Source organism: Camelus bactrianus, chromosome 33 (assembly GCF_048773025.1).
Source record: "Camelus bactrianus isolate YW-2024 breed Bactrian camel chromosome 33, ASM4877302v1, whole genome shotgun sequence".
Taxonomy (NCBI): domain Eukaryota; kingdom Metazoa; phylum Chordata; class Mammalia; order Artiodactyla; family Camelidae; genus Camelus; species Camelus bactrianus.
The window spans coordinates 18,280,309-18,298,227 of NC_133571.1; the positions used below are offsets into that span (position 1 = coordinate 18,280,309).

At 33.4% G+C, this 17,919-nt stretch overlaps 1 protein-coding gene across 5 annotated transcripts in view; it reads left to right on the top strand.

Annotated features, from left to right (window-relative positions):
- CCDC15 (coiled-coil domain containing 15) overlaps positions 1 to 17,919 on the top strand; it is a 62,566-nt gene that overhangs the window by 26,551 nt on the left and 18,096 nt on the right. For all 5 annotated transcript variants that reach the window (XM_045521677.2, XM_045521676.2, XM_074357086.1 and 2 more), the window contains 2 exons: positions 1,654 to 1,746; positions 3,052 to 3,155. In XM_045521677.2, coding sequence (XP_045377633.2) covers positions 1,654 to 1,746; positions 3,052 to 3,155 — 197 coding nt within the window. The remainder of the gene's footprint in view (positions 1 to 1,653; positions 1,747 to 3,051; positions 3,156 to 17,919) is intronic.

Sequence of the window (17,919 nt, forward strand, 5' to 3'; positions counted from 1 at the left end):
TCTTTGGAAAACTACTAAATCCTCTGCCCAATATGTAATTGGGTTGTCTTTTGATTATTGAGTTATGTGAGTCCTTAATATAGTCTACATACAGGATTCCTATTGGCTTTGTGATCTGCAGATGTTTTCTCCTATCCTGTGGGTTGTCTTTTCACTTTCTCGATGGTGTCCTTTGCAGCACAGAAATTTTTAAGTTTGAAGAAGTCCAAGTTACTTACTTTTTCATAGCTTGTGCTTTTAGTGTCATAGGTAAGAAACCATTGCCTGATCCAAGGTCATGAAGATTTACTCCTGTGTGTTTCTCTAAGAATTTTATATCCCTTGCATTTAGGTCTATGATCTACTTTGCATTAATTTTCAAATATGATGTTAGGTAGGGTGCCAACTTCATTCTTTTTTGCATGTGGATATCCAGTTGTCCTAACATTATTTATTGGAAAGACTCATCTAATCCACTGAATTCTCTTGTCACTCTTGTCAAAAATCAGTTGATTGTAAATATAACGGTTTATTTCTGAACTATCAGTTTGATTCCACTGATCTGTAAGTCTGTCCTTATGACAGTGCCACCCAGTGTTGATTATTGTAGCTTTGTAATGAGTTTTGAAATTGGGAAGAGTGAGTTCTCCAAATTTGTTCTTCTGTTTCAAGATCATCTCAGCTATTTTGGGTCCCTTGCATTTTTGTATGAATTTAAGGATTACCATGTCAACTTCTACTAAGACATCAACTGAAATTTTAATGCAGGTTGCATTGTATCTGTTGATCAATTTGGAGAGTACTGCCATTTTAACAATATTAAGGCTTCTGATCCATGAACAAGAGATGTATTTTTATTCGTTTAGATCTTTTATTTCTTTGAAAAATGTTTTGAAGTTTTCAGAGTATACAATTTACACTTCCTTTGTTAAATTTATTCTTAAGTATTTTTTGATGGTATATTAAATGGATTTTTCTCTTAATTTCATTTTCAGATTGTTCATTGCAAGTGCGTAAAAATACAATTTATTTTTGTATACTGATCTTCTATCTTGCAAATTAGCTGAAAAATAAATTACTTTTAAGCTATAAAGACTAAAATAATTTTAAACTTTTATTTCTATAAGTTAGAGATCATAATTTGAGCTGTATAATGTCCAACTAAATATATACTGTGTCAACAGGCTTTTCTAGTAATTTGGGGGGAAATAAGCTTGAGTTTCCTCGCTGCCATGTCAGTTGATTGCTATAATATTTTCAAACTTTTATTCTGAACTCATACCCATTAAGAATATCTATAAATTGAAAATGATTATAGATTTGAGATATTAAGGGATCTAGCTTTATATCCTGGATTCAGTCCCAAGCACACACTCATGATAGAGTGATTTCAAGTGACCACTTCAGAAGAACTTTCATTCTGAACATTTTGATTTCTTATTAGTTCATCCTGTTTTTGACCTGAATATTTTTAGGGGGTTATTTATTGTTTTTTCACTTGGTTAATTTCTTTCTTTTATTCTTTTAAAAAATTTTATTCTTTTATGTTTGTTTTCTTATCCAGTTGAGCTCAAGATTGCAGGAAAAAAGAATCAATAGATGAAATTATCAAAAGCATGCATAGGGCTAACTTTTGGCAGTTTTATCACTTTGTATGACTGGGTTTTCTAACAGGTTGGTGGTGGATATCAATCAGGATTGAATACTGAATACCAAACTCCACTGGCATTTCAGTCTGGAGTAAATCAAGAAGAAGACAAGAAAGAGGTAAGTAGTGATCATTGCTTTTGGACATGAGTATTTCTACTATAATAGTATATGTGAAATTGGAAACAATCTGTTATGTCCTAATACATTAAGAGCTAGTACTACAAATTCCATAGATAAAGGCAAAGAAGTTTACTTGAGTCATTATAATATGTTGAACTTCTTTTCCATGCTTCTAGGATTTAGGGTACACTGATGTGAAATCAGAGATCTGATCCTAGTGAGTTTCTCTGGCTAGTGTATATTTGCCAAAATAGCTTATTTAAAAGAAGAGGTTTTTTTGTTTGTTTTTCTAGAGGTGAGGGGAGCTAATTAAGGTTTATTTATTTATTTATTATACCCAGAACCTCATGCGTGCTAAACACACACTCTACCACTGAGCTATACCCTCCCCTGCAAAGGAAGAGTTTTAATTTATGACTTCCTTTTTTTTCTTTTCAATCTAAAGTTAGTTTAAATGAACAGTTTTTAACACTAGCCATGCATCAAAATCAGATGTGAAACTTTTTTCAAAATACAGATGCCTGGGCCCAAACCAGATATAGTGAATCAGTATCTGAAAAGGTAGGTTTGAGACATATGTGCTTTTAAAAAATACTGCTGATGATTGTGATGTATCCTCCATATTGAGAACTACTGTTGGACTTTTAATAACTTTTACCGAAAACACACAAGCTATTTATTCATAGGACAAAAATATGTCTATGAATATACTACTGCCCTTTAGGTAGCTTGTGTCCTTAGAAGAGAATATATAAATTCAAAAGTATGAACAGATTACACACTTACTTTTATTATACTTGTTCCCTTTAAAAGTAGAATGCTCTAATACTCCTGAGTCCTTCCTCCCTCCTCCCCATTGTATTAGGCTAGGTTTAGAGTATGCTTTTGTGGTTTTAAGTTTGAAAAGTTTAAGTGAGTATTTTGTTATAAAATACCTCTCATATTCTTTCTTTGGCTCTGCTTCTATGGTACTATTTAGCAAACAGAGTAAATATAGTATGTATCTTATCATATTAAATATCATCATTTCCTCAGGTGCTGTTGACAATGAACTAAGTGCAGACTGAATTAGTACTTCTTTCTCTGATTTGTCTGTAACATATAATAGCTATATGTTTGAAAATGACAAGCTCTTGCTGTATGTCATATTATCCTGAGTCACCATAAATAGAAGGGAATTAAGAACTTAATTCCATGTGACTTTTGTATCATATATTTTTCGTGTCTGTGGCATGAGTATATTTTTCCTTTCTTGGAAGGTCCTCTGAGAGCAGAATCTTAACAATTTTAACTTTACTTTAGCGTCAAAAGCAGTACCTGAGATACAGACGACTTTTCATGGATATTGAAAGAGAACAAGTGAAAGAACAACATAGGCAAAAAGAACAGAGGAAGAAAATTGAAAAGTAAGTTCTTTGATTCTCATTGTGAGCCTTAAGTTACCAGTTAAGATGATTTTGGGAGCTAAGTTTTAGCAATAATCAGGCAGTAATTTTACCTTCTTTTTTTTTCCCCTTAACGGAGGCACTGGGGACTTGAGCCCAGGACCTCGTGCATGCCAAGCATGTGCTCTACTACTGAGCTATACTCCTCACCTCCTGGTTTTACCTTCTGATCCATAATGGAAACAACTATTTTTGATCTGGGAAGTAGTATTAAAAGATGGTTAAGAGCTATTTTTTTTTAATAGACTTTTATTTTTTGGAATGTAGGTTCATAGCAAAATTAAACAGAAAACACAGAAAGTTCCCATTTACCCTATACCCCTGCTTCCTCCACTGTCAACATCCTGTACCACAGTGGTGCATTTGTTACAACTGATAAACCTATACTGACTTATCATAATCCATATTTTACATTAGAATTCACTCAGTGTTATACATTATTATAGGTATTGACAAATGTATAATGACATATATCCACGTTACATAGTATCACACAGAATAGTTGTTACTGTCAAGCTTATAATTATTTTTTTCATGGATCATGCCTTTGGTGTTGTATCTAATAAGTCACTGTCATACTCAAAGTCACCTAGATTTTCTTTTATGTTATCTTCTAGGAATTTTATAGTTTTGTGTTTTACATTTAGCTTTATGATCAATTTTGAGTTAATTTTTGTAAGGGGTATAAGAGGTCTGTGTCTGAGTTCATTTCTTTTGCATACAGATACTCAATTTTTCCTGCACCATTTGCTGAAAAGACTATTTTTACTTCATTGTATTGCCTTCACTTCTTTGTCAAGATCAGTTAACTATATTTATGAGGGTCTGTTTCTGGTCTGTTTCTCTGTTCTGTGCCATTGACCTATTTTTCTTTTCTCTTGCCAATACCAGACTGTCTTAAAAGGGGAATGATGCCTAAAAGAGACTCACTTTAGCTTTAAGGACACACAAAGCCTGGAAGTGAAGGGATAGAAAAAGATATTGCATGCAAATGCTCAAGAAAAGACAGCAGAAGTGCCTGTCCTTATATCAGACAAAAAAGTGAAAGTATAAATTGCAAATGAAAGCTGTGGAGAGTTATACACTAAGAGGATGGTATAACCAACTGTCGAATAAGCCTTACCCAAATTGCAGAGCAGCCTTGATTCTGCCAAGTGCCTTGACTGGATTGGATTAAGGTGATAAATTCTGTACTCTCTGCCTAGCAGAGAAAAGGGTGAACTCTTTCTGGTCATAGAATACATCATTTGGAGCCTCTAAATATTTTTAAAACAATATTCATCATTTAATCAAAATTTTTTAGGCGTGCCAAGAGATAGGACCAAATAACCAAAAGCTAAGAGAATGAAGAGGCAACAGAGGCAGACTCACAGATGACACAGATATTTTAGTGTTATCAGACGGACTTCAAAACAATTGATTAATACATTCAAGTAAACAGAGGAAAAGATGGAGAAAATATAGAAAATTTCACTAGAGAACTGGAATCTTTAAAATAGAATAAAATAGAAAGTCTAAAATTTAAAAAAAAATCTTAAAATAGGCACTCTGTATACAATGAGATACCACTTTATACTTACTACAATAACTTTAAAACAAAAAGACTTAACAGCACCAGATAGTGCAAGGATGTAGATTAACTGTAACTCATAAATTGGTAGTGGAAGTAGAAAAGAGCACAACTACTTTAGAAAACTACTTAATACTTTTATGTAGTTAAATATATACCTACCTTATGACCTAGTCATTTTACTGCTAGATATTTCCTCAAGAAAAATGAAAATATTCATAAAAACACTGAACAGTGACAGAATGTATTTTCAAGCGTCCATGGCACATTTACCATAGTTGATCATATCCTATTTTCCAGAGTATGTTCTCTGATGATAGTGATATTAAGCTAGAAATTCATAAGCAGTACATTTTTAAAGAATTCTGGGTCAAAGATAAAATTACAGTAGAAATTAGGAAATAGTTTGAAGAAAATAAGAATGAAGATAAAACATGAAAACTTACCATATGCAGCTAAAGCAGTGCTTAGAGGGAATGTCAGAGCCTTAATTGCAATTATTTTAATTAATTAATTACAATGAAATAAAAAACAAATGTACCATGGAGAAAATCAACAAAGCCAAAAACTGTTTCTTTGAAAACTTAGTTTTGTCAGGGACATATCACTTTTATTAATCAGTAAAAAGAAAAGAGAAGACACCATTTACCAGTATTAGGAATGAAAAAGGAGCCATTACTACAGAGCCTAGAAACAGTAAATATTAGTAAGAAAACATTATGAACAACTTTACACTAAAAAATTTGATCATTTTGATGAAATAAATAAACTTCTTTAAAAATAAGAAACTGAAGGTAGATGCAGAAAGAAATAGAAATCTGAGTAATCCCATGTTACTTAAAAGAATTAAATCACTTATTAAAAATTTTGCAAAAAAGAAAAATTTAGGCACAGGTCCAGGCTCAGAGGTCTTCATTAGGGGAACCCTAAATATTTAAGGGGAAAAATAACAGCAAGTTTTACGTAAACTATTCTAGAGAATGAAAAACAGGGAATACTTCCCAAAGAATTCTAGAGGCTGACATAACCTTGATACCAGCCTGACAAGGACATTATAAAAAACCAACGTTTACAGACTAATTTCTCTCATGAACATAAATGTAAAAGTTCCAAGTAAAATAAAAAGATCCAGTGGACTTTGATGGGTATTGCTGCCAGCCCCTGTCCTCAGGGCTTCTGCCCAGCCTCTGCTTCCTTCCCCAGGGCAGCTTCTTGAACACCCCTGAATTTCTCCCGAGCCATGGACCCATTGGAAACAATTTTCTTTGCCAAAACAATGGTGGTGAAAAAATGACTAAATTAAACATTTCAAGATGTTTAAGAATTGTCTCGGTGGAAATAAATAATTTTTTCTATTCTTTCTGCATGTCAGTGTTTTGTTTTATTTTTTTAATCATTAGTATATTTGATTTTGGGAGCCTAAGCGATATCTGTATTGTAAGGGGCCCCTTGCTGCTGAATATCCTGTTTGTTTTGCTATAAAGAGTACAGAGACTTTCAACATTTTTGTGTGGCAATCCTCTGGTGAAAGTGGTTTTATTTTCACAGTTTTCCCCTTTGAGATGTGTTACAATACTGTAGTCCTAAAAGCAATTTGACAAAAACTGCTGCAAATAAAAAGTGTGTGTGTATGTATGTTTTGGACTGGAGTAGAAGAGGCTTAGAAAAAATCCTCATGAAGTTGTCTAGGGTAGCCTTTAGGCAGGATTCTGTTTAAATATTTCAAGGATCTTTTCTGTTCTTAATATTCCTTAAAATTGTAATTATATAATTTCCCTGGATAACAGTTTCAGAATCTAAGGTCATTGGCTCTCAGGAAGTTCATTCATGTATCTAGACCAGATTTGTCTTACTATAACCTAGTCATTTAGCTATAATTATGATCTGATCTACATCAAAAAATCTCATTTCTGTAGTGCCCATATATAAGCATTTTACAGACTCAATCAGGCAAAAGACAGAATGGAAATTTAGTTCAGTTCATTTAACTGAAGCCAAACATCCCTGCTGTGGGTATTTTATGTCTGCTCTAAATCTTCTTGTGACATGCCTACCACATGGCATAGTCAGTGGGGAATTCTTCTTAGCTATACTGGTGACCTTCTTTGAAAGTTTTTCTGCTTATGGCTTTTGTTTTATTGCCATTTTCTCACTGGATAATCTTTTTCTTGTTGGATTTATACTCTTGACCCCAGAGAATAATAGGCAGGTCTCTGTCTTACAGATGGTATCAAAACATTGAATCTGTTGCCGTTGATAGTTTGCAAATTAGAAATTATTTTTTGCTTTTTCCTTGTTGAAGAAACTAACTCATGTATGCCTTCTTTGCTTGGGGATTATATGCTTTACTTCACCCAGTTGTTACAAAAATCAAATGGCATATTTTCATTCATTCATTTGGCGGCTATTGAGCATCTGTTAATTGGTAGACATGAGGCTAGACTTAGAGGGTGTGAAAAATGGAAGACACGATCCCACCCTTCAAGGATCTTACTAGATAAATTCCAGTGACTATGAGGAGGCAGCAGATAAATGAGTAGGTAAGTATAATACCATACATTAAGTATTATAAGACAGTATCACAGATGGTTAAGAATATGGGGAGATATATTTTTAAGCAATGGGACCAGGGAGGCAGTGAGGAGGAGGCAGTTTTAAGAGCATCAGAGTAGAGATAGAATTGGTAAGATTTTGTCAGAGGAAAATTCAAGGATAAGTCCCAGGTTTATGACTTAGGCCACCAGGTAAATGGGGACTATAAAACAGATTTGCCAAGAAGGAGGTAGAGGTGGAGAGACTAAATTTAGTTTAGGGCATATTGGGTTTGAAGTGCTTAAAGGAAATCCAAGTAGAGGGTCGAAGGGATGACTTCTTTTACCTCCTTGAGAAGTTATTTTTCTAACAGAGCACCTCTTTAACCTCTGAAATAAATCCGTTTCTTATTCTTAGATGCAGAATTCCTTTTATTTGAAAGTAGTGGTTTTGGTATATGTCTGTGATTGCTCAAGAAGAATCCTATGGAGTGAAAAAGATAGCCCTTGTTTTTGGTCCTAGGTTTAGATCTCTAATTTAACTTTGTAAAGGATTAGTGGTGTGGCCTTATATGGAAGATGACTGACTAATAAGAGTTTTTGAGTTGTAACTATAAGAACATATTTTTAATGCAGTTTGCCTGTGATATCAGCTTATTTTTGTTCTATTCAAAATGTCAATATTGACATCTAGTTGTGCAAACACCCAGTGTAGCAAGTTTACAAATCAATTTGCAGTGTTTTAAATTCTTACTTTCTTTTACTGAAAGTCTGACACTGGTTTCAGAATACCTTCTCACATAACCAGAGAACCACTATAATTGTATTCACGTCAACGCTCTGGGAAAAACTGATACGTTGCCATGTTGATTTCCAACCTAGTTTAGTTTCTATTGTGTATCAACTAAAAGGTATATTTACGCAAGAGGCTTTAAAGACATCAGAGAAGAATAAACTTGTTTATAGAATAATTGTTTGTATCAACTTTTTTAGTTGGCTTTGTCATTTTTTATTTTAATGATCCTTTCTGAAATTACTATATGGCAGTTCTTAACTTGAGAATCTGACCAAAACTGTGGATTCTCTTCCCAGAAAAATACCTTTGAGACACTCAAGTGGAATGTCAAATTGGCAGGCAGTTAAGTAGGTTTAAATCTCAGGGGCATTGTCTATGCTGGAGCTGTAGGTTAATAACTTACAGGGTAGAGGGTGGTAACTGAAGCAGAGGGTGTACAGAAAGTCACGTGGGGAGAAGGCATAGAGTAAGAAGTGGAGAATGCCTAGATGTCTTGTAGTTCTGCTTATGTACTATTACTTTTTGGAGGGCCACAAACTATTTTAATATGTAAGATATTTTGCTCCCTCGAATCAATTTTTGCTGCCTTGGGTACAGTGTTGCTCCTGTCGAGAAGGTATATGCTGGGTGGATTAAATGACCTGTAGGCTACCATTGATCTTAGAGAGACTTGTTTTGGTGGAGTGATTGATAGGTCTTAAAACCATATTGGAGTGGGAGAGGAGGCCAGAAAAATCTAGACAAGTGTCTTAAGATGTTTGTGAGGAGAGGAGTAGCTAGGGGGAGAGGGAGAAGGGGCTGATTCCATCATTTTTGGTAATTGTCCTGTTACCAAGACATTGACATTTGAGAAGCAATGTTGGTATGTTTTTCCTTAGCTCTTAGTTTACTGGTCTAGAGAACAATTGGTATAGAGAATTAGACCAGTAACTAAGCTGTTCTAGTGTCATGCACTTGGTTCTATTTAAATCTCACTATTGAAAACCTCAATCTAATTTCTTATCTGTAGAAAAATCTTCACATTTGCCTTTTTCACAAGCTAAGGAGCTGTTCAACTAGTCAAATATGAATGTCCTCAAAACATTTTCTTTTCTTTAGTGACTCTCTTTGGAATAAGATCTCTCTCTATATGTAAATCCCTAGCCAAGAGCACCTGTGATCTTAGATTCATCTTTTAACTTGTGTACTCTTTTAATCTTTTCCTTTCATTCTCTTGCTTATTTCATGCATTATATTGTAAGAGAGCAAGGCGACATGTATTTTAAAGTCAGTTGTGAATGAATGTGTCTGTTGTAGCTTTTTCCCACATTATCTTTTTCACATTCCTAGTACACGGCCTTAATTGCCTTTAAATCTTGATCCTTGCTGATTATAAAAACATATCTCTCTGCCCAAATAGCTAAAATAAGATTTCTTACCTCTACTCTATTACAACTTTATATTGCATTTGAGTTTGAATCGTTCCATAAAAGCTATATTTATGTTCTATACTCTTTGAGGAATACTAAATTTAGATTTACAGTTTTAGCTCAAGAAAGAACAGCAGGTGTGGGTGTAAGAGAACAGTTATAAGAAAATCCTTGTTTAAAGTAGCCTTGTCACTCTGCTGGAAGTGGCCAGGGATTAGCTATCAGAATCTGGATGGACTTAGTTCCACATACAATGCAGGTTTCTTGTACTTTTCCAGTGCCTGATCTTTCAGCCTTTGTAGGACAGCTTCCTGGTTTTTAATATATACTTTCATTAATCTAACCAAAAGGAAGCCCATAATTACCCTGGAGTAAATAGCCCGATACAAATGGATAAAAGCCCAGAATTTTCAGCAGTCCATGCTTTATTGGAGAGGTATGAGTATGAATTGACCTCATACTGCTGCTTAAAAAACAATAGCTCATTTGTTCCAGAGTAATTTTTAGCAACTGACATTATCAATATATATTTGTAAGTTCTAGTCTTAAATTAATTATATTTCTTAACAAAGCTCTTTAATTAGGTTTTCTTATAATTTTCTCAAGGAGCTACTCATTTCCTCTCTGCATGTAGGTGGGTTTTTTTTTAATAAGTATAATTGATGTTCAATAAACTACATATATTAAAAGTATGAACTTTGATGTTTTCACACACACACACACTTCCATAAAACAACTATCATAGTCAAGATAGTGAACATATCTATCATTCTCAAAGGTTTCCTCATGCCACTGGTACCCTCTCTTTCCTGCCCCCCTTCCACCTCTTTCTCAGGTGACTACTGGTTGTCTTTCTGTCATTATAGATTAATTTGCATTTTCTGGAATCATACAACATGTACTCTTGTGCCCAGCTCCTTTTATTCAGAATAGTTATTTTGAGATTTGTCCTTGTGGTAGTGTCAAGATTTCACTCCTTTTTGTTACTGAATAGTATTTCATTGTATGGATATACCACAATTTGTTTATTCATTCATAGGTAATGGACAATTGGGTTGTTTACAGTTTTGGGCCATTATTTTTTCTTAACATTTTTTATTGAAGTTTTTGGCTATTATAAGTAAAGCTGCAGTGAACATTTAGTAACATATGTTACCTTTTCTCTTGGGTAAATACCTGGAAGTAGAATGGATCATCATGGTAGGTATATATTTCAGTTTTTAAAGAAACTATCAAACTGTTTTCCAGAGTGGTTTTACCATATTTATATTATCACCAGAAGTGTAAGAGAGTTCAAGTTCCCTTATATCATCGCCAACACTTGGTATGGCCAGTCTTTTTCAATTTATCCATTTGAATAGATGTGTAGTGGTTTCTCATTGTGGTTTTAATTTACATTTCCTGAATGACTAAAGATGTTGAGCATCTTTTCAAGTGTTTTTGCTATCTGAATATAATTTTTTGAGAAGTGTCTGTTCAAACCCAAATTTTTAAATTGAGTTGTTGTCTTGTTGTTGAGTTTTAAGAGTTCTTGAATATAATCCAGATACATGTCCTTTACCAGATAGATGCTTTGCAAAGATTTTTCTCCCAGTTTGTGGCTTGCCGTTTCATCTTAACATTATCTTTTAAAGAGCAGAAGTTTTAAATTTTGATGAATACCTGTCTTTCAGTTTGTTCCTTTATAGATTGTACTTTTGGTGTCATATTTAAGAAATTATTGCCTGACTCGAGGTTACAAAAATTGTCTTTTTTGTTTTCTTCTAGAAAGGTTATCATTTTAGGTTTTACATTTATGTCTGTCTGAGTTTGAGTTAATTTTGACATCTGGTGTGAAGCTTGTTTTTTTTGTATGTGGATCCATTTGCTGAAAGGTTATTTTTCCCCCACTTCATTGCTTTTGTGCATTTGTCAAAAATCAGTTGTCCAACAAACAATAAAAGAGAAACTTGGTAAGTTGGACGTAATCAAAATTAAAAACCACCAAGAAAGTGAAAAACAACTACAAAATGGGAGAAAGTGTTTGCAAATCATATATCTGATGAGATATTTGTGTTCAGAATATATAAAATAACTCTTACAACTCAATACTAAAAAGATAGCCCAATTAAAAAGTGGACAAAGATAAATGCTAGAGAGGGTGTGGAAAAGGGAACCCAACAAAAATAGTGTTGGTGGGAATATAGTTTGGTGCAGCCATTATGGCAAACAGTTTGGAGATTCCTCAAAAAATTAAAAATAGACCATATGGTCTAGCAATCTCACTCCTGGGCGTATATCCAAAAAAGACTCTAATTAAAAAAGATACATGCACCCCAATGTTCATAGCAGCACTATATACAATAGCCAAGATATGGGAACAGCCTAAATGTCCATCGACAGAGGACTGGATAAAGAAGATAAAAAAAATAAAATAATGCCATTTGCAGCAATATGGATGGATCTTGAGATCATCATTCTAAGTGAAGTAAGCCAGAAAGAGAAAGAGAAATATCATATATCATGCATATGTGTAATCTTAAAAAAAAAAAAGAAAGAAAAAAAGAAGACAGTAATGAACTTATTTACAAAACAGAAACAGATTCAGACATTGGTAAACAAATGTATGGTTCCCTGGGGAAAATGGGTGGGAAGGGATAAACTGGGAGTTCGAGATTTGCAAATATTAACTACTATATATAAAATAGATTAGAAAACAGATTTCTTCTGTATAGCCCAGGGAACTATATTCAATATCTTGTAGTAACCTATAATGAAAAAGAATATGAAAACGAATATATGTATGACTGGGATATTGTGCTATACATCAGAAATTGACACATTGTAATTGAGTATACTACAGTTTAAAAAAGTGGACAAAGGATTTAAATAGGCATTTCTCCTAGGAAAATATATAAATGGGTATAATCACTTGAAAAGATGCTCAGCATCATTAGTTATTGGGAAATGCAAATCAAAACCACAATGAGATACCACTTCACATATATAAGAATGGCTATAATAAAAAAGACAAATTATAATAAGTGTTGATGAGAAAGCAGAAAAATTAGAATTCCCATGCATTGTTGGTGGGTGATGTAAAATGGTACAGTCACTTTGAAAAACAGTTTAGCAATTTCTCAAAAGCTTAAACATAGAGTTACCATATGACTCAGCAGTTCTAGTCCTTGGTGTATACCCAAGAGAACTGAAAATGTACATCCCTACACAAACTTACACAAATATTCATAGCAGAGTAATTGAAAATAGCTAGAAAGTGGAAGCATCCCGAATGTCCAAAAACTGATGGATAAATAAAATTTGGTATACTATACAGTAGAATATCAGCAATAAAAAGGAATGAAGTACCAATACATGCTACAATGGTGGATGGACTTTGAAAACATTATGCCAGGTGAAAGAAGCCAGTCACAAAAGGCCACATATTATATAATCCCATTTATATAAAATGTCAAGGATAGGAAGGATAGGCAAATCTATAGAGACAGAAAAATTAATGTTTACCTAGGGCTAGGTGAGTGAGTGTAGAGCAATTGCTAATGAGTACAAGGTTTCTTTGGGGGATGATGAAAATGTTCTTAAATTAGATTATGGTCATATGAACTTTATGGTATGAAATTCTATCTCAGTAAAGGTGTTAAAAAATGAGTTGTCCATATATGTGTGGGTTAATTTTTGAATTTTCTCTTCTGTACTACTGATTTGTCAATCTTTTTGATAACATCATGCTGGTTTTTTTTGAGGTACAGTCAGTTATAATGTGCCAATTTCTGGTGTACAGCAAAATGTGCCAGTCATGCATGTAAATACATATATTCATTTTCATATTCTTTTTCATTAAAGGTCATTACAAGATATTGAATATAATTCCCTGTGCTATTCGAAAGAAACTTGTTTTTCTTTCTAATCTATTTTTATATATAGTAGCTAACATTGCAAATCTCAAATTCCCAAATTTATCCCTTCCCATCCCCTTTCCCCGGTAACCATAACATTGTTTACTATGTCTGTGAGTCTATTTCTGTTTTGTAGATGAATTCAGTGTTTTTATTTCTTTTTTTTTAGATTCCACATGTGAGTGATACCATATGGTATTTTTCTTTCTCTTTCTGGCTTACTTCACTTAGAATGATGATCTCCAGGTCCATTCATGTTGCTGCAGATGGCATTATTTCATGCTTTTTTATGGCTGAGTAGTATTCCATTGCATAAATATACCACAGCTTCTTTATCCAGTCATCTGTCAGTGGGCATTTAGGTTGCTTCCATGTCGTGGCTATTGTATATAGTGCTGCTGTGAACATTGGGGTGCATGTATCTTTTTGAATTAGAGTTTTCTCTGGATATATATCCAGGAGTGGGATTGCTGGATCATGTAAGAAGTCTGCTTTTTAGTTTTTTGAGGAATCTCCATATTTCCATAATGGCTGCACCAAACTACATTCCCATCAACAGTGTAGGAGGGTTCCCTTTTCTCCACACCCTCTCCAACATTTATCATTTGTGGACTTTTGAATGATAGCCATTCTGACTGGTGTAAGGAGATACCTCATTGTAGTTTTGATTTGCATTTCTCTGAAGATGTGATATTGAGCATTTTTTCATGTGCCTGTTGGCCATTTGTATGTCTTCACTGGAGAATTGCTTGTTTAAGTCTTCTGCCCATTTTTGGATTGGGTTGTTTGTTTCTTTGTTAATAAGTTGTATGAGCTATTTATATATTCTGGAAATTAAGCCTTTGTCAGTAACACTTGCAAATATTTTCTCCAGTCCATAGGTTGTTTGGTTTTACTTATGGTTTCCTTTCCTGTGCAAAAGCTTCACCCTGATACCAAAACCAGATAAAGACACTACCAAAAAAGAAAATTACAGGCCAATGTCACTGGTGAACATAGATGCAAAAATCCTCAATAAAATATTAGTAAACAGAATCCAAGAGCACATAAAAAAGATTATCATACACCATGATCAAGTTGGATTCATCCCAGGGACACAAAGATGGTGTGAATGAATCAATGTTATACACCACATCAACAAAAGAAAGGACAGAAATCACATGATCATCTCAATAGATACAGAAAAAGCATTTGATAAAATTCAACACCTATTTATGATAAAAACTCTTACCAAAGTGGGTATAGAGGGAACATATCTCAACATAATGAAAACACCATGCTGTTCTGATTGGTATAGTTTTATAATAATACTTGAAATCAGGTAGCCTTAGCCCTCTAATTCCCCCACCCCCCAGAGTTGTCTTGGCTTTTCTAGGCCCTTTGCATTTCCATATGAATTTTAAAATCAGTTTGTCAGTTTCTACCAAAAATAAATCTTGGATTTTGATTGAGATTGTGTTGAATCTATAGATAATTTGGGGAGAACTGATGTCTTATTGATACTGAGTCTTGCAACCCAGAAACATTTATTTACTTAGCTCTTCTTTAATTTTTCTCAGTTATAGTTTTCAGTGTATAAGTCTTTCACATTTTTTGTCAGATCTATCATGAAGTATTTCGTATTTTTGATGCTATTGTAAATGATTTTTTAAAAATTTCAGTTTCTGATTTTTTTGTTGTTCTTGCTAGTATATGGAAATGCAGTTGATTTTTGGATATGAATCTTATACCCACTTATTAATTCCATTGGATTTTTTTACATGGTGATCATGTCATCTTCAAACAAAGACAGTTTTACTTCTTCCTTTAAATCTGAATGTCTTTTATTTCTCTTTCTTGCCTAATTACACTGGCTAGAACCTCCAGAACAATGTTGTATAGAAGTGATGAGAGTGGACAGTCCCTCATCTTAGAGAGAAAGCATTTAGTCTTTCACCATCGAGTATGATGTTACTGTACCTTTTTTCATAGTTTCCCTTCTCTTCCTAATTTGTTGAGAATTTTTATTGGGAATGGATTTTGGAGTCTGTCAGTTTGTTTTTTTCTCTCTAGCGAGATGATCATAGTTTTTCCTTTTTATTTTGTTAATATGGTGAATAACATTGTTTGACTTTTGAATGTTAAACCAAATCTGCATTCCTGGGTTACACCCTACTTGATAATAGTGTATTATCTTTTTAATATATGGTTTGATTAGATTTGTTGAAAATTTTGTTTAGAATTTACATCTGTGTTCTAAGAGATACCGGCTTGTACTTTTCTTGTGATATCTTTGACTAGTTTTGTTTTCAGGGAAATGCTGACCTCATAGAATCAGTTGGGAAGTAGACTCTCCAATTTTGGGGGGGAGTGTTTATGTAGAATTGATGTTATTTCTTCCTTAAATGTTTGGTAGCATTTGCTAGTGAATCTATCTGGTTCTGGACTTTTCATTGTGGAAAGTTTCTTAACAACAGTTTCAACATTGAATATGGGGCTATTTAGTTTCTTTTTCCCTTTCTTGAGAAGGTTTTATATGTGTTTCAACAAAGTTTTCATCTTTCAACAAATTTGTCATTTCATCTAAGTTGTCTAATTTATTGGCATAAAATTATTCTTAGTACTCTCCTATTATCCTTTTAATATCTATAGAATCTGTGATGATTTCATCTCTCTTATTTTTTTTATCTTAAAATTTGTATCTTTTTTTTCATGATCAGATAGGCTCAAGATTTATCAACTTTATTGATCTCAAAGACATAGCTTTTGGTTTCATTAATTTTTTTTCTATTCTGTTTTATAGGTCATTGATTTCTGCTTCAATCTTCATTATTTCTTTTCTTCTGCTTATTTTAGGCTTAATTTCCTCTTCTTTTTTTAGTTTCTTAAGGTAGAAGATTAGGACACTGATTTGATAACTTCCTTCTTTTCTCATATAGGAATTTAGTGCTATAAATTTCATTCTAAATACTCTTTAGCAGCATTCAAGAAATTCATTTTCATTTGGCTCAAAATACCTTCTAATTTCTCCTTTGTTTTCTTTTTCTAATTTCTCTTTGTGTTTTTAATCTATTTGTTTTTTTCTAAATTCAAAGTGCATCTCTTGTCAAGAGAATATAGTTGGGTCTTCACTGCTTGTCAAACCTGACAATCTCTTCTTTTCATTGGGGTATTTAGACCATTGAATGTTAATGTGATTATTGGTAAGATTTGATATAGGTGTATTATCTTGCTGTTTGTTCTCTATTTGTCCTATCTGTTTATTTTTATAGAGCAGTTTTAGGTTCTCAGCAAAACTGAGAGTAAAGGAGAACAATTTCCCATATATACTCCCTGCCCCCTGACATTCAGAGCCTGCTCCATTATCAACATATTCCACAAGTGTGGTACCTTTGTTAACAAATTGTGAACCTACATTGATACCTTGTTACCACCTAAAGTTGATAGTTTACATTAGGGTTCACTCTTAATGTTGTACATTTATGGGTTTGGAGAAATGTATAAGGACCGGTATCCATTATTACACTATTATACAGAATAGTCCTAAAAGCTAAAAGTCCTTTATGAGCATCCTTCTTTCTCTCCCTACAACCCCAACTTCTGGCAACCACTGATCTTTCACTGTCTCCATTGTTTTACTATTACCAGAATGTCACAGAGTTGGAATAATATGTTTTATTTCCTTTTCAGATTGGCTTCTTTCACTTAGTAGTATTTATTGAAGTTCCATGTCTGTTCATGGCTTGATTACTCATTTCTTTTTAGTACTGAATAGTATTTCATACTATTAGTCTAGATATTCAGGTTTATCCATTCACCTAATGAAGGACATCTCGGTTTCTTCCAAGATTTGGCAGTTATAAATAAAGCTGCTGTAAACATCCATGTGCAGGTTGTGTGTGTGGGCATAAGTTTTCAACTCCTCTGGGTAAATACCAAGGAGTATGTTTGCTGTATTGTATAGTATTGGATTTTGTCAAAATATTTTTTCTGTATATGTTTATAGGATCTTGTGGGGTTTTTTTTTTTCTTATTTCTTATTTCGCTTGTTGCTGTGATTGATCATATTAATTGATTTTTTTCATGTTGAACCAGCCTTACATTGTTGGGATAAGTCTCACTTGGCTGTGGTATATAATGTATATCCATTGTTGGATGTGACTAGCTAATATTTTTTAGCATTTTTACCTCTATGTCCATGAGAAATATCTTTAGTTTTCTTTTAATATCTATGTCTGGTTTTGGTGTTAGAGTAGTGCTGATCCCATAAAATGAGGTAAGAAGTATTCCTTCTGTTTCTATCCACTGAAAGACATTATAGAGAATTGGTGAGCCCATCTGGGCCTGGTGCTTTCTGTTTTGGAAGATTAGTGGTTATTCCATTTCTTTAACATATAGGCTTATTCTCCATTGTGTGTTTTATCTCAGAAATTACAGTTTTCATCTTGAGAAGTTGATTTCTATCTTTTTTATATCATAACTTTTTGAACATAGAAGTCATAGTTTTAATAATTGTTTTAATGTCCTTCTGTGCTAATTCTAGT